The 21594-nt window shown below is 46.1% G+C and overlaps 1 protein-coding gene across 1 annotated transcript in view; it reads right to left on the reverse strand.

The window, feature by feature from the left end:
• LOC104078756 (fibroblast growth factor 12-like) overlaps window positions 1–212 on the reverse strand; it is an 83310-nt gene extending 83098 nt beyond the window's left edge. The window contains 2 exon segments of the mRNA XM_009580522.1: window positions 1–2; window positions 4–212. The exon segment at window positions 1–2 is cut by the window's left edge and continues 75 nt beyond it. Of these exon segments, the coding sequence (XP_009578817.1) occupies window positions 1–2; window positions 4–110 (109 nt within the window). The 5' untranslated portion in view covers window positions 111–212.
• Between the last annotated feature and the right edge of the window lie 21382 nt (window positions 213–21594).

The following is a 21594-nucleotide window of genomic DNA, read 5'->3' on the forward strand; positions in this document are numbered from 1 at the left end:
AACCTTGTCACAATTCCTTTCAGCTGGGGTTCTGCAAAGAAATAATAATTATTATTAGATACACCAAACATGCAGCAAGTAGCAAGAGACCCAATTTGCTCGGCCCCCATTAAGCCCTGAGTAAATGTAGAAGTGCTTGGCAGATAAGACAGCTTTCTGTGATTCCTTTCTAGCGTGGTTGTAAAATATTCATAGATACATAGACTTACAGGCAAATAAAATGGAGATCAGATGAGCAGGTAAAATGCAATGCATAGTTGGTGCAGCAGAAAGTAATAGATTTATGGAACATCGCTTAGCTGAAAGTTACCTACCAAATGAAAGTCTTTAGACAACTTATATATTCTAAATATGCCACTCATTCAGAAGAATATTTGCTAGCAGTGTTGCAAAGAATTTGCTTATTGTTTCTTATGCTGGCTGTGAAGCCAACTACCTTGCTTTCTGTATGGTTGATTCATTATCGTGCAGTTCCAGTTTTATGCCAATGAAAATCTGCTTAAATCAATAGTATTATAGGGATGTAAAACCAAAGTAACCGAGTGCTGAATCAGGCTGCAAGAGTCCAACCGTGTGGGACTCAGGGAGCAAAAATCCTGAAAGGAACAGAGGCAAGACACCTCAAAAAATGTCTTCTGAAGCATTTATGGGCACCTTAAAATGCCTCTGTTTTAAAATCCCGCATGTTCCTCCCTCCCAAAACACATGCCACATACTCTGGTAGATGAGAATCACTGTTTGCCTCTAGCAGGGTCCTTTCCCAGCCCCTGTAACATCATGAACCAGCCATGGACTGGCTAGAGGCTTCCCTAATGCCTTGGCAACACTTTATACCTGTGCTGAAGAGGAAAAGGAAAACACGAACAACGCAGAAACAATTTGAACTCACATGACAGGGGTCTGCAGCGTTACTGCCTGTCTCCCTGCTGTCCAACTGATCAAACACAAATTAAGCGGTCAAAAATAAACTCAATTTTAATCATGCAAGTCTTAAAATTTGTCACAGGCATCGCTTCTAGAAGGCAAGCTAGCTGGCTACACGTGAACAGACACGCTAGCTGGATGGCAGAGACCTTCCTTAGGTGACAGGAGTTTGTAGTTTTATGTGACCACCCACCAAAAGTAAATAAGACCTAGTTATTGCTGGCCCAATAGACATGAAAAAATCCAGTGTAGCATATAAAATTCCATCAGCCTCCCATCTTTCGTGCCTCTAGTGAGGCTGTTTAATAAGCCATAGTCGTTATATAACTCCGGTCACGTTGTGTGTTGTGTTTCCATCAGGAGCCCCCGTCTCTAACAATTCCCCCCCGCGCTGTACAACTTCCATGTGAGGATGGCACTCTCAGCCTGCGCATCTGACAGGCAACCCCCCCCCTGCAGAAAGCAGGGACCTTGGATGCAGACAGGCTGCAGGTGCAAAGGATTTCAGCTTCAGCAACCCATCCACCAGCCAGGGGAGAGTCAGGTACTATTTCATAGCTACAAAAGCTGCTGAATAAATCAGTATCATCTGGTTTCTATGCTGCCTTAAAAAAGTGATTTCATAGCAACCGAAGTGTTGTAGACTGCAGGCAGGCTTTCTCCCAGCAAGACAACTCTGGGACAGTAAATAAGTACAATTGTACTAGCCATCTACTAAGAGCTAACATCAGTCAACCCAATATGTCAAATTGAGACTTAGATTGAGCTAAGTGTTTTGCTTTCTTCTTACCAAAATGAAATATCTGTTTTGTTGAACACAGAAGCTTGATTTAACTTGCTGTTCTAACAAGCACATCAAAGCTAGAGGAAATGAAAAGCTGTATTCTCAGGCACAGATGACTGCACCACCCTCCTCAAACCTGTTCCCTTCCTCCCTTTTATCTAATATCACAATAGTAAAGGCACTAATAGGCACTCTCTGATATGACAAACCTACATTTGAATCCCTGAATGAGTCTTAGCCTCATTTTTACTCTCTGGTTAAATTTTAATGTTTAAGTACTTTGCACAAAATGGAAGAGCTCCCAGCAGGAGAGATTTAGAAGATGCTCCTGCAGCCTGAGGCTTTCGTGTGGTGGGGAAGGGGGGAGATCTTGTCTTAAAGCTCCTCAAGGATAGGAGGAGTGGAGATAAGTGGAGATAAAAAACAAGCCTGACTCTTTCCTGTTTCTTGGGAAGATGATTTGGCTACAGGATAGAATGCCCTTTCCTTCTTTTCAGGGTGCAAACTATACTTCAATCATGCAAATGATTTTGGAAGGACATGAAAACCTCTCCCAATTTTACTAAATAGCCTATTGAGTGAAATATAGAGCAAATCTGCTCATCGTTAGTAGCTTCATGTCATTTTTAGAGTTTGGCCAAACAGCACCAAAGATCCCCTGAGGTCCCCCCTGCATCTATGCTACAGATGCAAATGCTGATGCACCAGAAGGCTAAGTGTCACCACAGTAAAACACGGGGTAAAGCCCCAGCGTCCCTTTTTGTTACTGATCTGACATAAACACACAGTCAGGTCTGATTCAAGCTTTAACAACTGCCCTCTTCATAATCCCAGGCTTTTCTGAGTCAATACTTGCCTTGGGACAGGTTGAAGGAAAAATCTTATCTTACATGTGCTTTTTCTTCTGACCTCACCTGGTTTTGCTGAAGTTTGAGGCTCACGCCCAAACTCAAAATAAAACTCAAGGGGAATGAAGCAGAGAGCTCTAAGCCGTACACAAAACCACCATGTTCCTCCTGGCCCTAACACAGTCTGACAGCAGCAGTGTCCCCGTCTCTCTGCGCTGCACAGATCCTCTTCTGCAGGAGCATCCCTGCTCCCCAGACTCATTTAGGAAGCAGCGCCAGCAAATGAACGCCTTTTCCAGACACCAAAAAATCAGAAAGCACTTTGGAGACATACAGATCTCTCCTTCCCTGGTTTCTGCATTTCCTTGAGTCTCTTTCTACAGGAGAGAAGTGCTGGTGAGCAGCTGCACCTTTGGGTGCCTACCTGAACTAAATACAAAAGCAGCATAGAGACATGCACAGCCAGCACCAAGTTCCCTCCTCTAACACAGAGCACAGCCCAGGAGGGTTAAGGGCAATAGGTGATTTATCTCACCTGGTACAGCCACGCCTACACCTGAACTGGGCTCCCTTTGCATCCCAAAAATCAACAGGCAAGCCAGGCCAGGTCCATAGAGTCCTGAAGCCATCTGTATCTCTCCACTGATTGCAGAGGGACCAGCTCGAACACAAACATGTGCACCGGTGACAACAGCTGGCAGAAGAGCTGCTTCCTACCAGGGAATCTCCTGTCTTATGTCTGGGCATAAAGTGAGATATTGGAATTTGTCATTCATACAGCAAACAATGTGGCTGGGAGGCCTACAGACAAAATTTGAGGTGAAGGCAGCTTCCAAAAAGGAACACTGATTTACCCATCTTTCTCCCCAAAACTCACTACAGAGTTACTACCTGAAGAGGGAACTGTATAATCACAGGACAGGACTCTTCCTGCTAGCCCAGAGGCAAAACCCTGCACGTGACTTTTAAGAGACTCCCTACTTTTGTTGTATCATGTATTTTAATATCACTTCTTTCCATCTACAAAGCAATTTTATCACAGTCTTCCAGCATTGCTATCCCTTATGCTGCAGCAATCATGTTGAAAACCTCAGTTTGTAGAAAAATCTCAAAACCAGTGGGTCTCCTTGTCAATTAAGGATGGTGGGACACCCTGATAAGTCAGAACAGAAGGCAGAAAGACAATGAAATAGACTGAGAACTTTTCACAGCTTTGCAACAAAAAAAGGAAGAGAAACCTTTCCCAGCAGGCAATATTCCCAGTGCTTATTGGAGCACTGGGGGGAAAAAAATTAAAATAAAACCTCACAACCTTGATACTTTTATTTGTCTAAGTTCCTTCAATGATACTGCTCCAGGCCATAACCAGCAAGAGAAAGAAGCAAACCATAACAAAGCAAAAAAAAATGCAGCACAGATAAGCACAAACCCTGCCATGAGCATTTCTGTAACTCACAGAATTTACCAGGAATCAAACTCAAACCTCCTCTCTAACCTCATTCCTGCACAGCAAGGGGGAACTCAGATCCTCTCGCTTTTAAAGGAGCAATACTGCATAACGCACTTGGGATAAACCTATTCCTCCCACTCAGGCTCCTCCATACACTCTTCTATTCTGCTGTAGGAGCAGCTTTCCCTGCAGAAATGGAACTGAACTAACATGGACAAGATTTCAGCACCAACTTAGCATCTCCCTAAATACAAAGTCAAGTATTTCAGAAGGGATTTAAGAAAGAAGTTATGACTGCCTTGATCCCAAAGTACCAACTAAACACAAGAGATTTCCACGCAGTGTGTATTCCCAGTGCAAACCCCATGCTGTTAGGATTCCCCAGCAATATATACAACAGGATATTTTTACCCTTATTTTATAAGCAATACTGTTATGCTTTAGGATGCTTACTTTAAAGATCCTATTCTGGTTGCTCATACACAGCTGTTCAGGGCTGGAGGGTGCTGGAGAAAGCTCAGCAGACCCTCTCCTTACGCTGATGCAGTGAGCTCAAATCCTTCAAATCTGGTGCTCCCAGAAGATGGAGGAGAAGATCACCCCAGGTAGCATCCCCAATGGACACAGTCACAGTGCAGAACAGACCAGTGAGAGCAAGAGGGAGTAAGAGCTAAGCCATGGCTCTGTTCCTGGTCCGCAGCGTCTGCCAGGCTGGGGGTTCTTCCCTAGGGTGAAGACAGGGCCCTCAGCTAATAACCCTTCTTAGAGCCGTCATCCAGAGACCAGCTCACTGCACATCCACTGAAGGGCATCCTGCTTACTCCCCTTTTCACAGGCCAAACTCACCAGCTCTGCCTGCCCTGCTTTTAACTTTCTGAGCCCTTTGACACAGCTGAGGCTAACTAAATCATGATCTGATTTCTAATCTCCTTGTCTCTACTCAAATGGTAATGTGATGCTGCCATTATTCATTTCAGCTGTCCTGCTGCTGAGCCTTAAAGTCATCTCAGTTCATCATCAGCTGCTGTGCTTCTTGCCTTACTGTACAGCTACACAGCGATTTTCACTCTCCTGGGGCTTGCCAAGGACATGATAAGTGCAGGGTGCTCACACATACTTTGTTTGATCTCCAGGGACACACTCACAGAAGGCCAGGGGATCATGCCCAAATCAGCTACCCCACTGAGTTACATCCCTCAAACAACAGGCATTGCTGAAGATACTCACTGTGTGCTTAGGGGAAAAGAGCAAGAGCTCTGGCAGGGACACTGGCAGAAACGCTTCCTATCAGAAATATCACTGGCTCTTTAATGACCTTTTCTTTTAGTTCTGCTATTTAAAGTGAATACAGAACTTGTCCCATTAACTGGAAAATGGAGAACACACAAGCAGGGTAACTCCCCTTAAGGCAGAGAGGACCTATGAGGTTATGCACCAATGCTGCATTTAGCAAAGCCCCACTGAGGACACTAACTCTTGCTTATTCCCATCAGCAAAGCAGCAGCACAAACACGATCTGGCCCCATGCAGCAGCATAAAACTCACGGTGAGGAACGCACGTTGCCCTACTCTATCAAGCGCTGTAGGGTGGCTCAATCCAATCCAAACCTTGCACTCTTGGAGGACCAAGGAGTAGGGCACAACACTGATTTCCAGATGAGACTCCATCGCGGAAGGCAGTCTGCCACGGCCTCATTTCTTGCAATTCACAGAATACCTCTCATTACAGCAATATGATCCCCTGAGGGTGCAGCAAGCCAGACCTCACTTTGCCTTGGGCTGGGAAATCTCGAGGGACTCAACAAGACCCTACTCACACCCTAAGGTGAACTCTCCAAGCTAATGGGAGGGATCTCAGAAGGGCTGCTTCTCAATGATCTCTTGAAAAGATGAAGGGCTTAGTGACCTTTCAGGGATTTGAGCCACTGGCTCCAAGGATTCTTGCAACTCATAGTGATGCTCCGGTTGGTAGGCAGGCCTCCACTTGAGGCTGCTGCTACAGAATTGCTTTTAAATCCACTCTAGAAGTTACTGTGCTGGGTGCCAGCGATATTCTCTGTTAGTTATGGCATAAACTCTGAAGCTCTTGGGGTTACTGTTCTCCGCTCAGTGAGCTGTCAAACAACAGAGGACTCCGCTAGCTCAGATGGCAAGCAGCCATTTTATATTCAGCAACCTGCAACGAGGTAGAAGAAGATACCTACTGCGTAATTTCGACAGGAGACTTGCCTGTTTGTTTGCTCTCTTTTTCTGCAGCAGGACATGCTCTGACTCAACACCTCTGCCTGGTCTTAGCACAGCAGGGCTGTCAGAGATGCCAGCGGCAGGCTCCCGAAACAGCCCCTCTGGTACCTTTTGAGGACATCGGTCTGACAAAGGGAGAAAGCATCTCCAGCCCTGATCTGAACCATGGCTGGGCATACCGCTGACTCTCTTCTGTGCCTGTGCAACCGTTTTGCTGAGGACATGACTGCAAACAGGGACCTATAATACATCTCAGGAGCATATTTCACCTAAATGTTCTTTAAATATTTGTTTATTGTAATTAAACATTTTAGCCCGGAATTTACACATTCCATTATTCTTATTTTCCCCCGTTCAGGCTGCGGCTGTCATAATGGGAGGTTGATTTATGACTCGCCCAACCAGCACTCAAATCCTTAACGCACCAAAACCAGCATTCAAGTCAGAGCGTAAACTGCTCCTAATTTACTTATATTAACTTCATGTTTAAAGTGCCATTGCAGAAACTGCAGTTCCTCTCCCCTGAAAAGGATGGGTTCCAGAATACTCGATAAGCCAAATACTGAAAACACATGCAGACAGAGAAGAGCAGCAAAATCCCTCCTTTGGAAGTATAGTATTAATGAAGGCTTGTATTAACTCGGCACAAAAATGCATCAGTGAGCTCCATGCAGATTACTATGGTGACAGGCATCAGCACAGAACTCGGGGAGAAAGAGAAGATGGAAAACTGAGGGAGAAAAATGTTGGGGTTTTTTCCCATCCAGGAGGTGCTAAGTTCTCCAGGGTGTTTGGAGTTAAGATGAAGTAAGTGGCTGTCTCCAATTAAATGCATCACTGTCAGCATAAGTTTAATAGCTCAACTCACTACGCTGATTCACTGAATCCACCCAAACTGGGAAGCTCAGGAATAACAGCACTTGCAGCTGCAACAGGAGCTGCTGCCCTTGAAGACCAGGGTGTGTTTCCCCCGGCCGAACACCTTGCCCAACTCTTCCAAGCTGTGACCAGGGCGGAGGGTGAGCCTTTAGCAGACACTGCGCACGAGTGTCTGCGACTGCACCTGCAGTGAGTCATGCACGAAGCAGGTCGAAGCCTCTTGAGCCACACGCGGGGATCCTGGAGGACACTTCAACTGTGTCACTTGGGTGCGGAGGTAGGAAATCCTGCTGCAAAGTGCTGAGCATTTTCAGCTCCCACAAGAGTCACTGAGTACAGAAAAGCACACAGGCAGAGGCAAGGAGGACGTTTCCCAGCCCCACAAAATGTTTTCCGTGGCTTCCATGGCTAAACTCTGCAAAATTTTTTGGAGCAGAAGGACACGCTTTGCCTGGAGGAAGCCCACAAGTAGGTGGCTGGAGGGACCGGGCTATGCAGCCTGTAGCATCCCAAGGAACAGGTAGGGAGAGGGCAAACGAATGCATGTGCTGCAGAGCCGAAGGAGGCAAGGAGCATTGGTGGATACTTGCATTTGGACACCTCCTCAGGCTGCCTGCACAGAGGTCACATCACAGGGGGCAACAGCAGCTGCTCAAGCACCAGGAGGGCTCCGTAGCAAAGCCAGGCATCCAGCCCCACCTTGCAAAGCTGCCACGAATCCTTTGTTTAGATACAACCATTCAGCTTAACACACGGGCACATCACCCAGCCTGTGAGTAGGATGGAGAGATGTAAACAGACTGACTGACTGATGCTAAGAAATTTATTCCCAAGGTCTGTGACTCTGGGGGCACCAAACATTTGATCCCAACTCCTCTCCCGATGATGCAGAATAAATGCCATGCCCAGCTCCAGTTGAACGTGATTACAGGGTTAGTGTCACCCTCCAATTACAGGGAATTTATTTTGAGAAGAAAATTACTCTGGGACAATAGGGCTGCATGGCACACTCGTGTATTTACTCGTCTCAAGTGTGAATATGTCCACCCAGGGCTAATAACTAGACAGAGACAACTGGTGTTTCCAGGATGCATTACATGAAATAACAGGCTGTGCTGAGAGGGATGGCCTCTGTGTTTGAAGGACAAGCTTCCGAAAATGACATTTCCCTAACTCAGAGGGATGATGGTCTCAAGCCGATGACAGCACCCATCAAAGCAATCGCCTCCTGTCACCATCAGTGAGTCACTAGAGCAGAATGGCACCTTGCAGGCAAAAAGAGCATCCAGAGAAGTGATTTCCTTTTCTGTGCTGATGCCTGCAAGGAGGAATAGTAATTAGCCCTCCAGCACTGAGCACAGCTGCCTGCCTGCACCCCTCTACCAAGGAGCAGACATGTGCAAAGCTCTGCACTACGCCTGCTTTGCTCTTACAAAGATGAGTCCCTCCAGGGAAGTCTATTTCTCACTTGTAGAGTAGGTGGAAAGGATGTGGTCGCACGGCACTGGCATTTATGCAGGCCCTCCCGTACCCAGGGAATCAGCTTTACACAGATGTTAATAGAAGTCCGAGGTAAGGGGCAGGGAAAGGAGTCATATAAAGCATTGAAAACGGGGGGTGCAACACGGGGTCACTGCTACATGTCACTCCCAGACCACCCTTTTCCTAGGAGCCTATGGATGTTAGGACTTAGAGAAGTCACCCTGCAGCCACTCGCTCTCCAAGCTCCTGACCCCGTGTGACAGCCACCTAAGGTCCACGGCTCAAGGACAAAGAGGTCCAAAGTCTTGGATGGGTTTTCCTAGAAGGTAAATGCCAAACTAATGTACATCATACATGAGCTGCTCACTCTGAGCAGTCCCTGCACACAAGCTAAGGACGAGACAGCCCTCTCCAGCACTGCAGGGCCAAAAGAGGCCCCTAAAGATCACCACAGGTGAAAGCAATGGGATGGCAAATGGAAGATGACTGATGGCCACCAGTTATTTTGGCACAGAATTGCTGACTACCTCTGGGTGAAATTGTCCAGCTCAGTACTTTAATTGTCACAAAAAATTCAGAATAAGAGCAGCTGAAGCTGTACACAAACTCCATCTCATTAATGGGGGAAAAAAAGGAGATCTGAAAAGGGTAAAATTTCTGATTTTTTCTTTTGAGACTTTTTTTTTTTAAATTTGATGAAAAAAGAAGATATTAGAAGAGTTGGAGATGAAAGCCGAAGTTTCATTTTAAGTAGAATGAAATATTGCATTGGATCTGAATCCCCTCCTCCCCACAACCTTCTTTTATTTGACCAGAGAATTAAAAAATAAATTCTTCATACAGCTACGCCCCTGGGTTTGTCTTTGCCTCCCCCAGGACACGGTTTGTGTTGCTCTGTTGATCCCGTGTGTTTTACCAGCAGCCAAAATTTCAAAACATGTCCCTTTAAAGAGCAAGCTTCTACACCTGTATTGACTTGAGCTCTGATGAGGAGAAAACCAAAGCCTGACAGGAACAGAAAGCATAAAGGAGAGATATACAGCTGTTCCAGAATTTATGCAGGGTGAGCTTTTTCAGATAAGGGAATTAAAAAAAATGAGAAGTTTAATAGAAAAGAAGTTGTAGCTACAGCTCCTAAGCTGTCATTTTCCAGCACAGTCAATGCCTTGGCTACCGAAGGTTAAAGCATGCTCATAAGTATGGATAGCAAAGCATGCAAGATATATTATTTACTTTGAGGAACACCCTGCAATTATTCCTGACGTATTGTGTAATTAGCCAAAATTACAGCATATTCACCCAGAGTGAAACAGGGGATAGCATAAATACTATGTGTGAGCCCACAATCACAGAGCGCATTTCATTTGGGTGCAAACGTGACTCCATGAACCAACCGAGCGTGTGCCCCTTCACCGGGGCTTCTCCCTGGCCCCCATAGGTTGCACCAGCTCCTGAGTGGGTGCCCACAAAGGGGAAACATCAGGAGTAAAATCTACACCTTCCCCACGACGGCGCTGAGAGCTCGAGTGCTGAACGAAGATTTAGCAAACAGGTACCCTTGCCCTGCAAGGTACCTTTTGGGTTGAGGGATGATTGAGCCCAAGCTCATACCAGCAAAGAAGGGGCCACAGCTACGCTGTCCCCAAGGGAGGTGGGAAGGCAGGCTTGGAGGATGATGCCTGGAGATGCCGCCTGCTGGGCTTTGCTGCCTGGAGCTGGCAGGAGGGACAAAGGGAAAACCAGCTCTGCCCTCTCCCCAATGCCTGCAGCACCCTACAAGCGGGGATGGAGGGGGAGAGGGTTTCCTACAGGGCCGTGTGTTACCCAGACGCGTCCTAAGGAGTTGTTTGATGGGTCAGAAGTCCTGGGCAGTCTTGTGGCAGCGCTTTGCCGCTTGTACAGTTAGAAAGGCTGTGTTTTGTTTTGTTGACTCCAATGTGCAACATAAAACCTCTTCACTATCAATTAAGCAGATTTCTTCTTGGTTTCCTACAAAGATTTGGTTTGGATATTAGGAAATTCTTTCCACCTAGAATTTGCTCCATGGGAGCATGTAAAAAACAGGTTAAAAAACATCTGTCTGGGGAATGTACGTCTGGTGTCAGTGCAGGGCTGCGGTTGGACTACTCAACCTTGAGGATCCCTTCAGCCTTGCTTCTAGGAGACCACGACTTGGTGACATTATCACACTTCTGCACCCCAAGTTTGTTGAAGGGCTCCACGACAGAGTGCCCAGCTCCCCTCACCTTGAAGTGCCCCACGCAAGGCACTAGATCACTAATAGTCCTCACATGAGCAGAGCAGACGCCATCCCTGCTGTTCACGCCTGCCACGGCGCTGTGATTTGTGCTATTCTCAGACGCTAAATCTCTCCGCTTCCCCCCATCAATCCAACAGGCCTGAAATACTGCAGAAACACCGAGAAGTCACTCACACAAACAAAACACACTACAGAAATGACTACATCGTTCTTCCACCCCGCTCCGCATGCCTAGAAAAGTAAATTTATTAAAATAGAAAATGGACAGAACATGTTATCAACAAGCACTGAGCAGAAATTAATCACTTAAGATGCTATCGGTCTTGGGGAGGGTACCTGGTCCTACCAACAGCAGCACACAGAACAGCCCTGGGCAATCACTGGATGGCAACTCAGGGGAAAATTTGGGTCACAGTGTCACTCTGCAAACATTTAATAACACCAGCCAATAACATCCCCTTTTGCTAGTCTCCCTCATGCACTCCCTCAGCATTTTTCCAAAGGGATGAGAGGTGTGAGACTTCTTTATTTAACAGGTAATGAGCCTGGGATGTGGAAAACTTAAAGCTTGAATCAGCTGGGTTATACTATAGGAATTTTTTTGCTTATTGCACTAATGCAGCTTAAGTCTTCCCATAGCAGTTGGCAAGCATTTTTTGACCCAAAATTATGACATCACTAAATTTCGACAAATCTTACACAACACCCAAATTCATAAAGAAAATGTGCTGCTTGTGCCACTCTGGCTTGAAACAACATTACACTTCACAGAGCAAAGTCATGCTAAAATGGCCAAAACCCACCATGTGACTCAAAGTTCTTTCTTCTTTCCTTTTGTTTTGTGAAAATAGACCTTTTTTTACCCGCAGAATGATTTTAATTTTCCATCTGAGCCAGAGGTTTCCTTCAACCTAATAAAAACACTCACAGTGTAAGAAAGCCATCATTCCACCTAAAGCTCTGTTTTAAATAAGGATGGTGTTTCATGGTTCGTATCTCACTACAAACACCTCGTTCCCACTGCTGGGTGGCCCCAAGGACTCCAGCGAGACAGGCAGGTTCACCGGTCGCCCCGTCGCCGTCTCAGACGAGAGCTGTAAACAGCGAGCTCCCTGCCCAGGGATGCGTGTGCTCAGGATGACACAGTGCAGATGGAGCGAAAACAGAAAATCTGCCTCTCCAACAGGTCTCCGAACACAGCTCCTGCCCAGGAGCCACTCGCCGCCTGAGGGCTCAGGGCGAAGGAGCTCTGAAACTTCACCTGGTGGTTTCTAATCATTCAGGAGCCGCTATCGGGCTCTAGCTCTAAAACCTGAAATTTATTTAATAGCAAGTAGTGCTGTGTTTTTGAATAAACAGAAAGAAAAACAGTAGAATAAATGTTTAAGGAAGCGGAGAAGGTACAAGTGGCACAGAAGGAAATGAAATAAAAGCCAAAACAAATGTTTATAAATTTCTCAATAATGAAGCTGTGTGTTAGCCAGCAGGCAGACCCAGCAGGCAGACCCTGTACCAAAGAGCATAAAACCAAACTATAAAAAGCCAGCAGAGCACTGGTAGTTATACCGCATGCTCTGCCAGCCCTTTTATCCACCGCCACAGAAAATCCCCAGAAGACCGTGATGTCGGTCACCAGAGGATGCCCGCACGAACGGCTGCAGATCGATAACTGAGGCGGAGGGTGCAGGCAGCCAGCAATTCTGACCCGGATCTGGTTACAGGAGCTGTGCCAGGGAAAGGACCGGCGCGGGAGCGGGTGGACGCTCCAAGCCCCTTGCCTGCCAACGTGTGATCCCTGCATCTCCTGAAGCCCAGCGGCTCCCAAGTCCCCAGGGAGCATCCTTCAGCAACCGCTATGTGCTTCCCAACCCAAAGCCAGTCCCTGGAAGCCGAAACCGCTGTGTCTTTTTGCTAATTTCTCCCTGTTTTTCAATTTTCTGGAAGATGTGGACTGGCTCTTTGTAGCCTGGCTTCACTTGCAGCAGTCCCATACTGCTTGACCTTTTGCAAGCAGTTTTGCTTTGGAGAATGAAGGAAATTTATTTGGCAGTTCAGGCAATATGGGTGGCAACTGCTAAGCAAAGAAACTATCTGTGCAGCCAGCAAGGAGAGCGGACTGCAAACTATGCTGTTCTAGATAAGTATCAATTAAGTGAGCATGTTCTATTAACCCCAAGACCTGGCTCTTTTCTTCCTTCATTTCAATCCAAAATGCTTAAATATTTCAAGAAAGGAACGTTTTGGGTTTTTTTCATCTTTATCATGACCACAATCAGCTTTTAGCTGGGAAAGAGGAACAAGTAACAGAATTATATTGCTTCTCTGTGGATATTTTGCCAGTTCACAGCACGTAGCCATTCACTGGAGGTAACACATCCCCTTAACAGAGCACGCCGCTGTAGGGAGAGTGAGACAGGAGTGCCACGGGGAGAGAGCTCTGCACAGTGCGCTCCATGGATGCTGCTGTGTGATGAGGGAGAGGCTCTCTGCTCTCCATCACCATAACAGCTGTATCTAGCCCTAGATCTTCATCCTCAAATCCAGCTCCCTGCCATTGGAGGCAACCAGCCATTTCCCATCCCCACTTTTCTGACATCTACCAATAGAGCCAAGCACTCCAAACATGAACTACTGCACTGAAAAGGCCCCAGAAAGAAAGACGGGGAGCGTGGGCAGGCGGCAGCATAACCATGCCCCTCCTTTCACCACAGCTGCCCTCCTTCTGGCCAGAGAAGTGCCACAGGTCCCCAGCTGAGGGTTTCTCTTTGGGAACATGATGGTGCCAAGGACCATCCAAAACAGAGTTCATCCTTGTGCTCGGTAACGCTGAATGAGAAGGGGGCACTGATGCAAGGCAGACTCTGAAGGAGGTGTCCCTTGGACAAAATCCCCCCTTCCTCCCACATACAACTTCAGGTACAACAGATGCACACGCTGCTGAGAAAAGAGAGGAGCTGCTATTGCTACCTCCCCTTGCCCCGACCCAAGCCAGGGTCTGTACAAGAGCTTGACACTCTTCCAAACTTAGAGCTCTGCCAGGAGCAGCACAACCCCGTACAGCATCTCCTTAGAGGGACACCAGGCACAGCAGTGCAGTCATCTCCCCGTGATACTGGGGGAAAGGGACAAACCCAAAGCCACAGAGCAGAGGGAACAGAGCTGCAAAGCCCCATTCAGTAGATGATGTTGTTTCCAGCATTAACCCCCATCTCACGGCCCAGCCCACTCCATGGGGAAAGGGCAGAGAGCAGAAATGCCCGGAGGTGCTGCATGGAGCCAGCCTTCCCCATCGTCTCAGCCCTCAAGCCAGGAACCTGCCAGCAGCTCATCCCTGAGGACACTAAGGGCTCTCTGGAGTTGGCTGCCCTGTGCCATCACCCTGCCTCCAAGCCCGTGGCTTTTTTCCTCTGCCACCTTTAGCCAGGACATGCTGGAATGAGCACAGGACAGCAGAGGTGTTGACAGGTTTGAAGACGCATCCAGCTGAGTTTTCTCAGCAGCCACGTAAGCTCCATCAGGGTTTCAGAAAGCCCCAATTCAGTACCTGGAACAAGCATGCAGATATCTGTCTATGCTGCAGCGTTGGGGCTGGAAAAGCCGGCGTAGTCTCCCTGAACAGTGAATACCACAGTCGTGTTCCACAGCTCTCTAGAAAGCTGGTTCTGGTTTACCATTTTAAAATATGTGTTGCAGCTGCTATTTTCAGAGACAGTGCTGTCAGGAAGCTGTAGCTCTACAGCCCTGCTACCATGCTGCAAAAATTCAGTGTCCACGTTGACTCCTCTCAAAGCACAATCCCCCCCGCTTCAAAAATAATTTATTCCGGGAGCCCCCGCTAGCAGTGTTCCCTGGGTGAGGGGCACAAAGTGTGTCCGTGGCTCTACTACAGCTTTTAATAGAGATGCAAAGTAAAACCAGCCTCCGGAAAGGCCAAGTTATTTCAGGATTCCGCTACATGTCAGAACAGGGCAAAGGTAAAACAATAGATGTAGTTTGCTTTATGCTCAGAAAGGATAACGTATTAATATGAAGAATATTGCGTTAGCTATGGAATAGAGACGAACCGTGTATTAAAGACGAAAACAGAGTACAAAGGTACTGTTCCCTGACAGACTGCAGTGTGTGCAGCCCAGGTAGAGAGTAGATGATTTTGGTACAAGTCACTTCACAAGAGACTTCAAAGATTAAGGCACAACAGTAATGCAGCCATGCAATGATACTAGGACAGAACACGGGAACACGGAGCACACAGAAGTGTATGCATATTTAAAGGTTAGTTCTCTGGAGCTGCTTTCCCTGAACTGCTTTCTTGGTCACCTTCTCCTGCCAAGCCACGGAGCTTGCAAAAATGAAAGGGATGTCAATCTCTTACATGTTTTGCTTGTTAAAATTCTTGCTTTGATTTTAATAATAATAAATCACAGCTTGGCTTCAACTGTGCAGGAGTAGGAAACTCCCAGAAATAATCTGCACATGACTGTTCAGAGGGATGGATCAAATGGAATGAATGCCAGAGGGATGGAACAAACGCCTACCTGGCCACCGTGCTATCTGGCAGTTCATGGTGTGCCCATTTGGGGAGCGAAAAGAAGGAAGATAAGCTCAAGTGAGTTTGCACTTGCTCCTGACATAGTGAGACTCATGATCATGTTTGTCTCTCACAGGAGTGAGATTCTTACAATCTCTTCAGCTCCTGTGGCAGCTCTGCTCTCCACACTGCCCGAGTCAAGCTGTTCAATTTTTTTTGTAATAGATATCTTATCTGTTAAAATATGCAGTATTTGGTCTACTGAAATTATTCTAAATTCATGCTGCATTCAGCAAAGCAAGGAAGAAAGGAAGAAAGGAAGAAAGGAAGAAAGGAAGAAAGGAAGAAAGGAAGAAGGGAAGAAAGGAAGAAAATCTTGTCTTCATTTCGGTATTTTTGGAACTCAAGCTTTTGGTTTTTTATTTCAAACATTTCATTTAGAAGTATACCTGAAAGTTAAAGAAAAATACACATATAAAAATTCTCTAAATGAAATTGCACCTTTTCCCCCTCCCCAACAAACAGTTATATCAGTCAATGACAAACTGATTTATATGGATATTTTATTTTATGGGGAGGGAAAATAATCACTCATGAACCTCTTTTTGCTCTGACTTTTCCATTTGGCTGGTGATGGAGAAATCAATCATTTGTGTTGCTCTAATGGTGAACTTCCTCTGCTGGCTAATGATTTTCACTGCTCCCACAAGTATAGCTACCCCTGAGGCCTTAGGGAGAAAAGATATCCATCTCTCTAGGAGCCTGGATGACTTCCATGGATTTTCTTGGCATCAACCACATCCAGTCCAGAACTAGTACGAAGTGGCTTACTGACTGACATGCTCACCCGCAAGCTGTGTGGCAAAGCGGGCTGGCCACTGAGTCTTCCATGCTCTGGAGTAAGCCAGGAGCCTGCAGTTCTTCCCCAGATTTTAGAGCTGGAGAGCTCGGGGCTGCTATCTGACCCCTACCTAGTAACCAAGCACAGACACACACCATGACAGTCACCACATCTGCAAGTCACGAACGTGTGCGATACCACCCCCGGGGATCAATTTGATAAAATGAAACCCATCTGCTGAGCTGTCACGAGCAGGAGGAAGCTTCTTCCCCACTCCTGATTATTTCAGCATTCATTAGCACCAGCGGGCGCAGAAGGAGCTTACAGCACCGACGGCAGACCTCACCGACAGACTGCCCCAAACAAGAAGGACGCACGCCCTCAAGGCTGTGCCCCTTCCCCTTGACGCTATCTAGGCTCATGCTTGGCCGGCCACTTGGCATACATGCCCTCATCTCAGCTGGTACTTTGTCCTGGTTTCGGCTGGGATGGAGTTGATTTTCTTCCTATTAACTGGTATAGTGCTGTGTTTTGGATGTAGTATGCACTAGCAAGAAATTTAACCCTATCCCAGCCGAAACCAGGACATACTTCCAAGAGGTCTTGCTGGCCAGGCGATGCCAGGATTTCCAGGCATTTCCACTCCCCCCAGACACTCAGAGATGGGGCACAGCACCAAATTCTGCAGAGGAGCAGGCAGCAGAATGTGACGGACCCCCTCGGCTGGGCGCACACCCAGATACACATACACACGCTGTGGAAAAGCACGGGGATCCAGCCCGAATCCTACTGCAGACAGCAGCTATGCGCTGAGATAATGTGGCCGGCATCAGGACACTGTAGCAACAGCGGGACCAAATTCCACAGGTTAGGCAGATATTACAGCTGTTCTGACATGAACCACGCTGTAAAAGCAGGCAAGGACTACAACAAATTTAACGGGGAGTTAAAAAGGTATTTTTTCCCATCATCATTTTCACCCTGGATGAAATCAGAAAGGACTTTAGGATTTAACTCGGGAATTTAACAGCTTGCAGAGATGACAGAGTTCTCAAATGTTTTAAATGAATCTCCAAATGAACAAAATCCTTCTGTGTCCTTCAACTAAAGTTGCTCTCATATTTTACTTACACTGCTGCAAAAATATCTACATACTTATATTTTAAATTCCAAATCTCCATTTATTATTCAAAATGAGAAATACCACAAAGAGAAAACATGTTTTAAGTTACTGCTTTTTTTCTATGTGTGAACCATTTCCTTCACTTTGGAAGAAGCCTTTAGATCTCCTTAAGGAAAAGCATCCTGTCCCTGGAGGAGCACAAAATATATATCAAACAAGAGGAAAAAAAAGGGAAGGGGAAAAAAAAAAAAAGGCAGAATTTTTTTCTTTTTCTTGGGGTAAAAAACCTGTTTGAGATCAAAATCTGCATTCTGAGCTGGAAACTCATCTACAGAAGCAATGCCTGAAGGGACAGAAACGATGCTACACAGTGCCTGGCACTGCCTGACCCACAGCTGTCTGAATTCAAATACGATTCCCCCAAGTAACGACACCCTTTCAGCAGGCTTCACACAGATAAAATTCCTACCAACCCCCGCAGATGCTGTGCGTGATGCTCCAGCCTGTTTCCCTTCATGCAAGGCCCCCAAACTCCTCAGCTTAGCCCTTCAGTGGCCACCGCGTGACGGAAGGCCAACTCCACCCCAGCTCTCCAGGTGAGCTCTGCCTGAGAAGATGGTCGGTGAAGCAACAGCCACAGCTTTCACAAACAAGCTGGACCCACCATCCCAGGGCTTCCAGCCTGCTACAAAACAGCTGAAGAAGGGATGAAGAACCGCAAAGGGGATAAGAGAAGTCATGCAGAGAGAGCTGCTTTGCCTAGTCTGCTGCATTCACCTCTTAGATCTGTCATTCTCTGATGAAGGAGCCATCTCTTGAACCTGCACCAAAAAGCCACACCATACAGCAATTTCTTTTGAATTCTTTTTCAAGTTACTATGGTCAGAGCAAAATATGTAATTTAATCTTTTCTAGCTGTACTTTATACATATAATCGTACACGTGCTGTTCAACATACATGTATTTTGCTTGGCACCTGCACAAATGACCTGTATTAATTCACGATAATGGGATTAAGCCCATGTGTCCAAATTTTCAGCTTAGTCCACAGCACTCAACGTCCTTATTCAGCCTATCTTAAACTGATAAATCATATCTTTGAGCCAAACGCATACAAGAGATATAAAAGAACATAGAGTGTGCATGTGAGAGAGCTGCTTTTGCCCATCGAAAAGGCAGACGAAACAAGTGCTCATTTTATAACATGGTGCTTATTGCAACCGACAAATGAGATGTTTCTGCAGTCTGTTTTCCCTGATAGCTTTGATTATACAAGATGTCCCTGCGTGGACCTGGTTCCCTGTAGCTTGCCAAAACCTGAGACTACTCATGTCCACCGCCGAGCGAGCCTGAACTTCTACCAGGTGCGAATTCTCCCTTCCCATACAAGAGCAAGAGTATTTCACTCTCGCTTCACACAAGCTGCGAAATGAAGCGCAAGGTGCCAACCAGTGCAAAATGTAACTCTGCTCTTTACTTTATGCACCTTTACTGAATATTTCAGTTACAGCACTGAGTCGCATACTAAAAAACACTTAATTGACGTAAGCTCACACAGTTACTTTTACAAAAGCAAAGGGAACGTGAACCACCAGCAGAATTTATTTCTGTAATGGTGCAAGCTGCTACAGCTCCACCATTGCCGCGTTGTAGCCTCACTGGCAGCGGGGGGCCCGAAGCGCAGCGTGCTGGAACGAGCATCCGGAACTAGGTCTCTGTGTCAGGTAACCGCTCCGTGCCTTGGTCTCGCCCTCTAAAATGGGAAGAATCCTCTCCATTTGGTAGAGCTTGTTCAGTACTACGGATGAAAATCATTCTGTAAATGTGAAGTATTTTGACAGTTACTCCCCACAGCCATAAAACAAGCTCATGTTTAAAAAGGTAAGGATAGTTCCCCTAGCACCGTACCATTTCCAAATGGGGTTGTACCCCTTTTGAACATGGATATTTCTCACGTTCCTTTCACTGACTTGCAAACTACTGAGCCAGCACATCATTAAGTACACATAATCACTGGGGTTGTGGGTCACTGCACAATGTATGCACATTTCTTTAAACCAGTTTCAATTCATTTGCATGTCATCTTCTATACAGAAGAGCGACTCTGCGATGAATAAGTTATCTGGGCACAATACACTCCCTGAATAAACAATCCAAGCAGCAACAAACCGAGTGGCATGCTGCCTTTTGAGCAGCACACCGGAGTCCAGAACAGGATGTACCACTGAAACAAATCTCTATTTAAAAGACGGATATAGGGAAATAAAACAGACGCAATCCATAGCCTAGGAAAGGACACCTGAATTTTTTTAAAGCAGCTTAATTCCTCTACTTTAATTTTGTAAAATGAGTACAGTACTGGTTACGAGCGATTGACTGACAGCTCTAAAGACTGAACAGCTCTGTTTTTACAGCACTAAGTACCATTGATCCTTATTCTAAGTCAATAAGAAGTCTTCCTTAAATCATTTTGGTCTGTAAGTGATTGAACACCTTCCTTAGCATGGAAGTCCATGCAAGTTGAGGGAACTCTTAGAATTCATGAATTCTTCACAGGTATTTAGCGAGTCCAAAGGAAGCAGAATTGGACCTGTGCAGCTGGGAGCATTGTGGTGGGACCAATAAAGGCTCACCAACCACACCCTGCTGCAAAAGTCACTCAAACTTTAACATGACGAAGCATCTTGAAATCTAGGTAACAAGTCTAGACTTCCCACCCCTTTTAGTCCTTGGGGGACCTCATTCAACAGCAGATGGAGATGAGGAAGAAAGAGGAATGGGAAAAGATTTCATCAGTGAGACTCCCAGGTCCCACTCTTGATCCTACAAAGAGTGATTCCTGAAACAAAATGACCACACTTCTTGGGCAAAGGCCATCTTTTGGTCTGGGCTCACAGCTTAACTAATATATAGGATGGTCCAGCAAGCTACCCACTCATCATAACTTGAGAGAAAAAAAAAAAAGAGAAGCAACTTCTTTCTCTTGTAGTATTTCAAATCATACTGTATTTCAGATATTTTGCATCTTCTTTAAAACAGACTGCTTTAAAACAGACCATTAAAGGTTTTCACAGCCTAACCCATGCATTACAAGTCTTGAAGCATTTTGCTAGCTAAATATAGTCCTGCCCCACAGCCTGTGAATCAGGGGTGCTGACAGCAACCCAGAGTAATTATTCTTTCCCCTTTGCTGACAACAGTAAGTGGCCTTCTATACTGAGAGGCTTTCCCCCTATTTCTTTTTGTTCCTCACTTAAGTACAGGTCACGTACCTCAATCTACAGGACTGCCAGAAGAGCAGCCCTCAGCTAGCTCTGACACCTTGCTGTAAAGTCATAACTGACAGACTTCAGATGTGGAGAAGGGGCTTCATGAAGAGACTAATCAACAAACCAAATATTAATGTATATGGAAAACATAGAAGGATTACACAGGCTGATAGTACATCCCAAAGAGCTGAGTAAACGAGTATCACTCTTTTTTAACCGTGACACTAACGGACATCTGAGAAAAGTACATGTTCACAGCAGCTTCTCAAACCAGTCGCTGTTTTCTGACCTTAGTGGTGATTTGTAGCAGTGAAAAAATAAAGGAAGAAGAAAATAATAATTCTACTGAGAAATCACAGAGGGCCTACTCTTGCCAGGTATTTAGTTCTCAAGCCTACCAAGGACAGCTGAGAGCATAAAGCACTGCTCAGAACTGAAACTGTCGGTGGTGGGACTTCATCGTGCAAATGCGAGCAACACGTACACCAGGGCTGAAGTTTTCCCACAAGGAACCAAGACTGAGCGCACACCGAAAAAAATAAAGGAAAGAAAGGAAAAAAAGACTACCCTAAAACGCATTTCTAGGTCCTTGCAAGCTCACTGTTAAGTGCAACAGACATGCAGCTGCCATCTAGAAAGCTTTCTGAGCTAATAAAATTCCCTATGCAACTCTGCTCGAGAAATAGCACTTGATAGATCTAGTTAGCAAATGACCACAATTCTAATCGATCTTCAGTTTATCGACTCCTTTGTCACTATGCAGAAAATAAGAAGAGACTGTTTAAAAAGTGTACCTACAGGGAGGTGGAAAAATACAATTCTGGGTTAAGCTAGCACGGATTAAGCCGCAGGGTCTCTCCTGGCGGAGGACCCACTTTGCTCACGCTTCGGACAGCGCCGGAGGGATGCTGGCTGCTGGATGTGCCCACCCATCCCACCAGCCCGGGGAAGGAGACCCGCCA

The sequence above is a fragment of the Fulmarus glacialis genome, unplaced genomic scaffold (assembly GCF_000690835.1).
Source record: "Fulmarus glacialis isolate BGI_N327 unplaced genomic scaffold, ASM69083v1 scaffold666, whole genome shotgun sequence".
NCBI classification, from domain to species: domain Eukaryota; kingdom Metazoa; phylum Chordata; class Aves; order Procellariiformes; family Procellariidae; genus Fulmarus; species Fulmarus glacialis.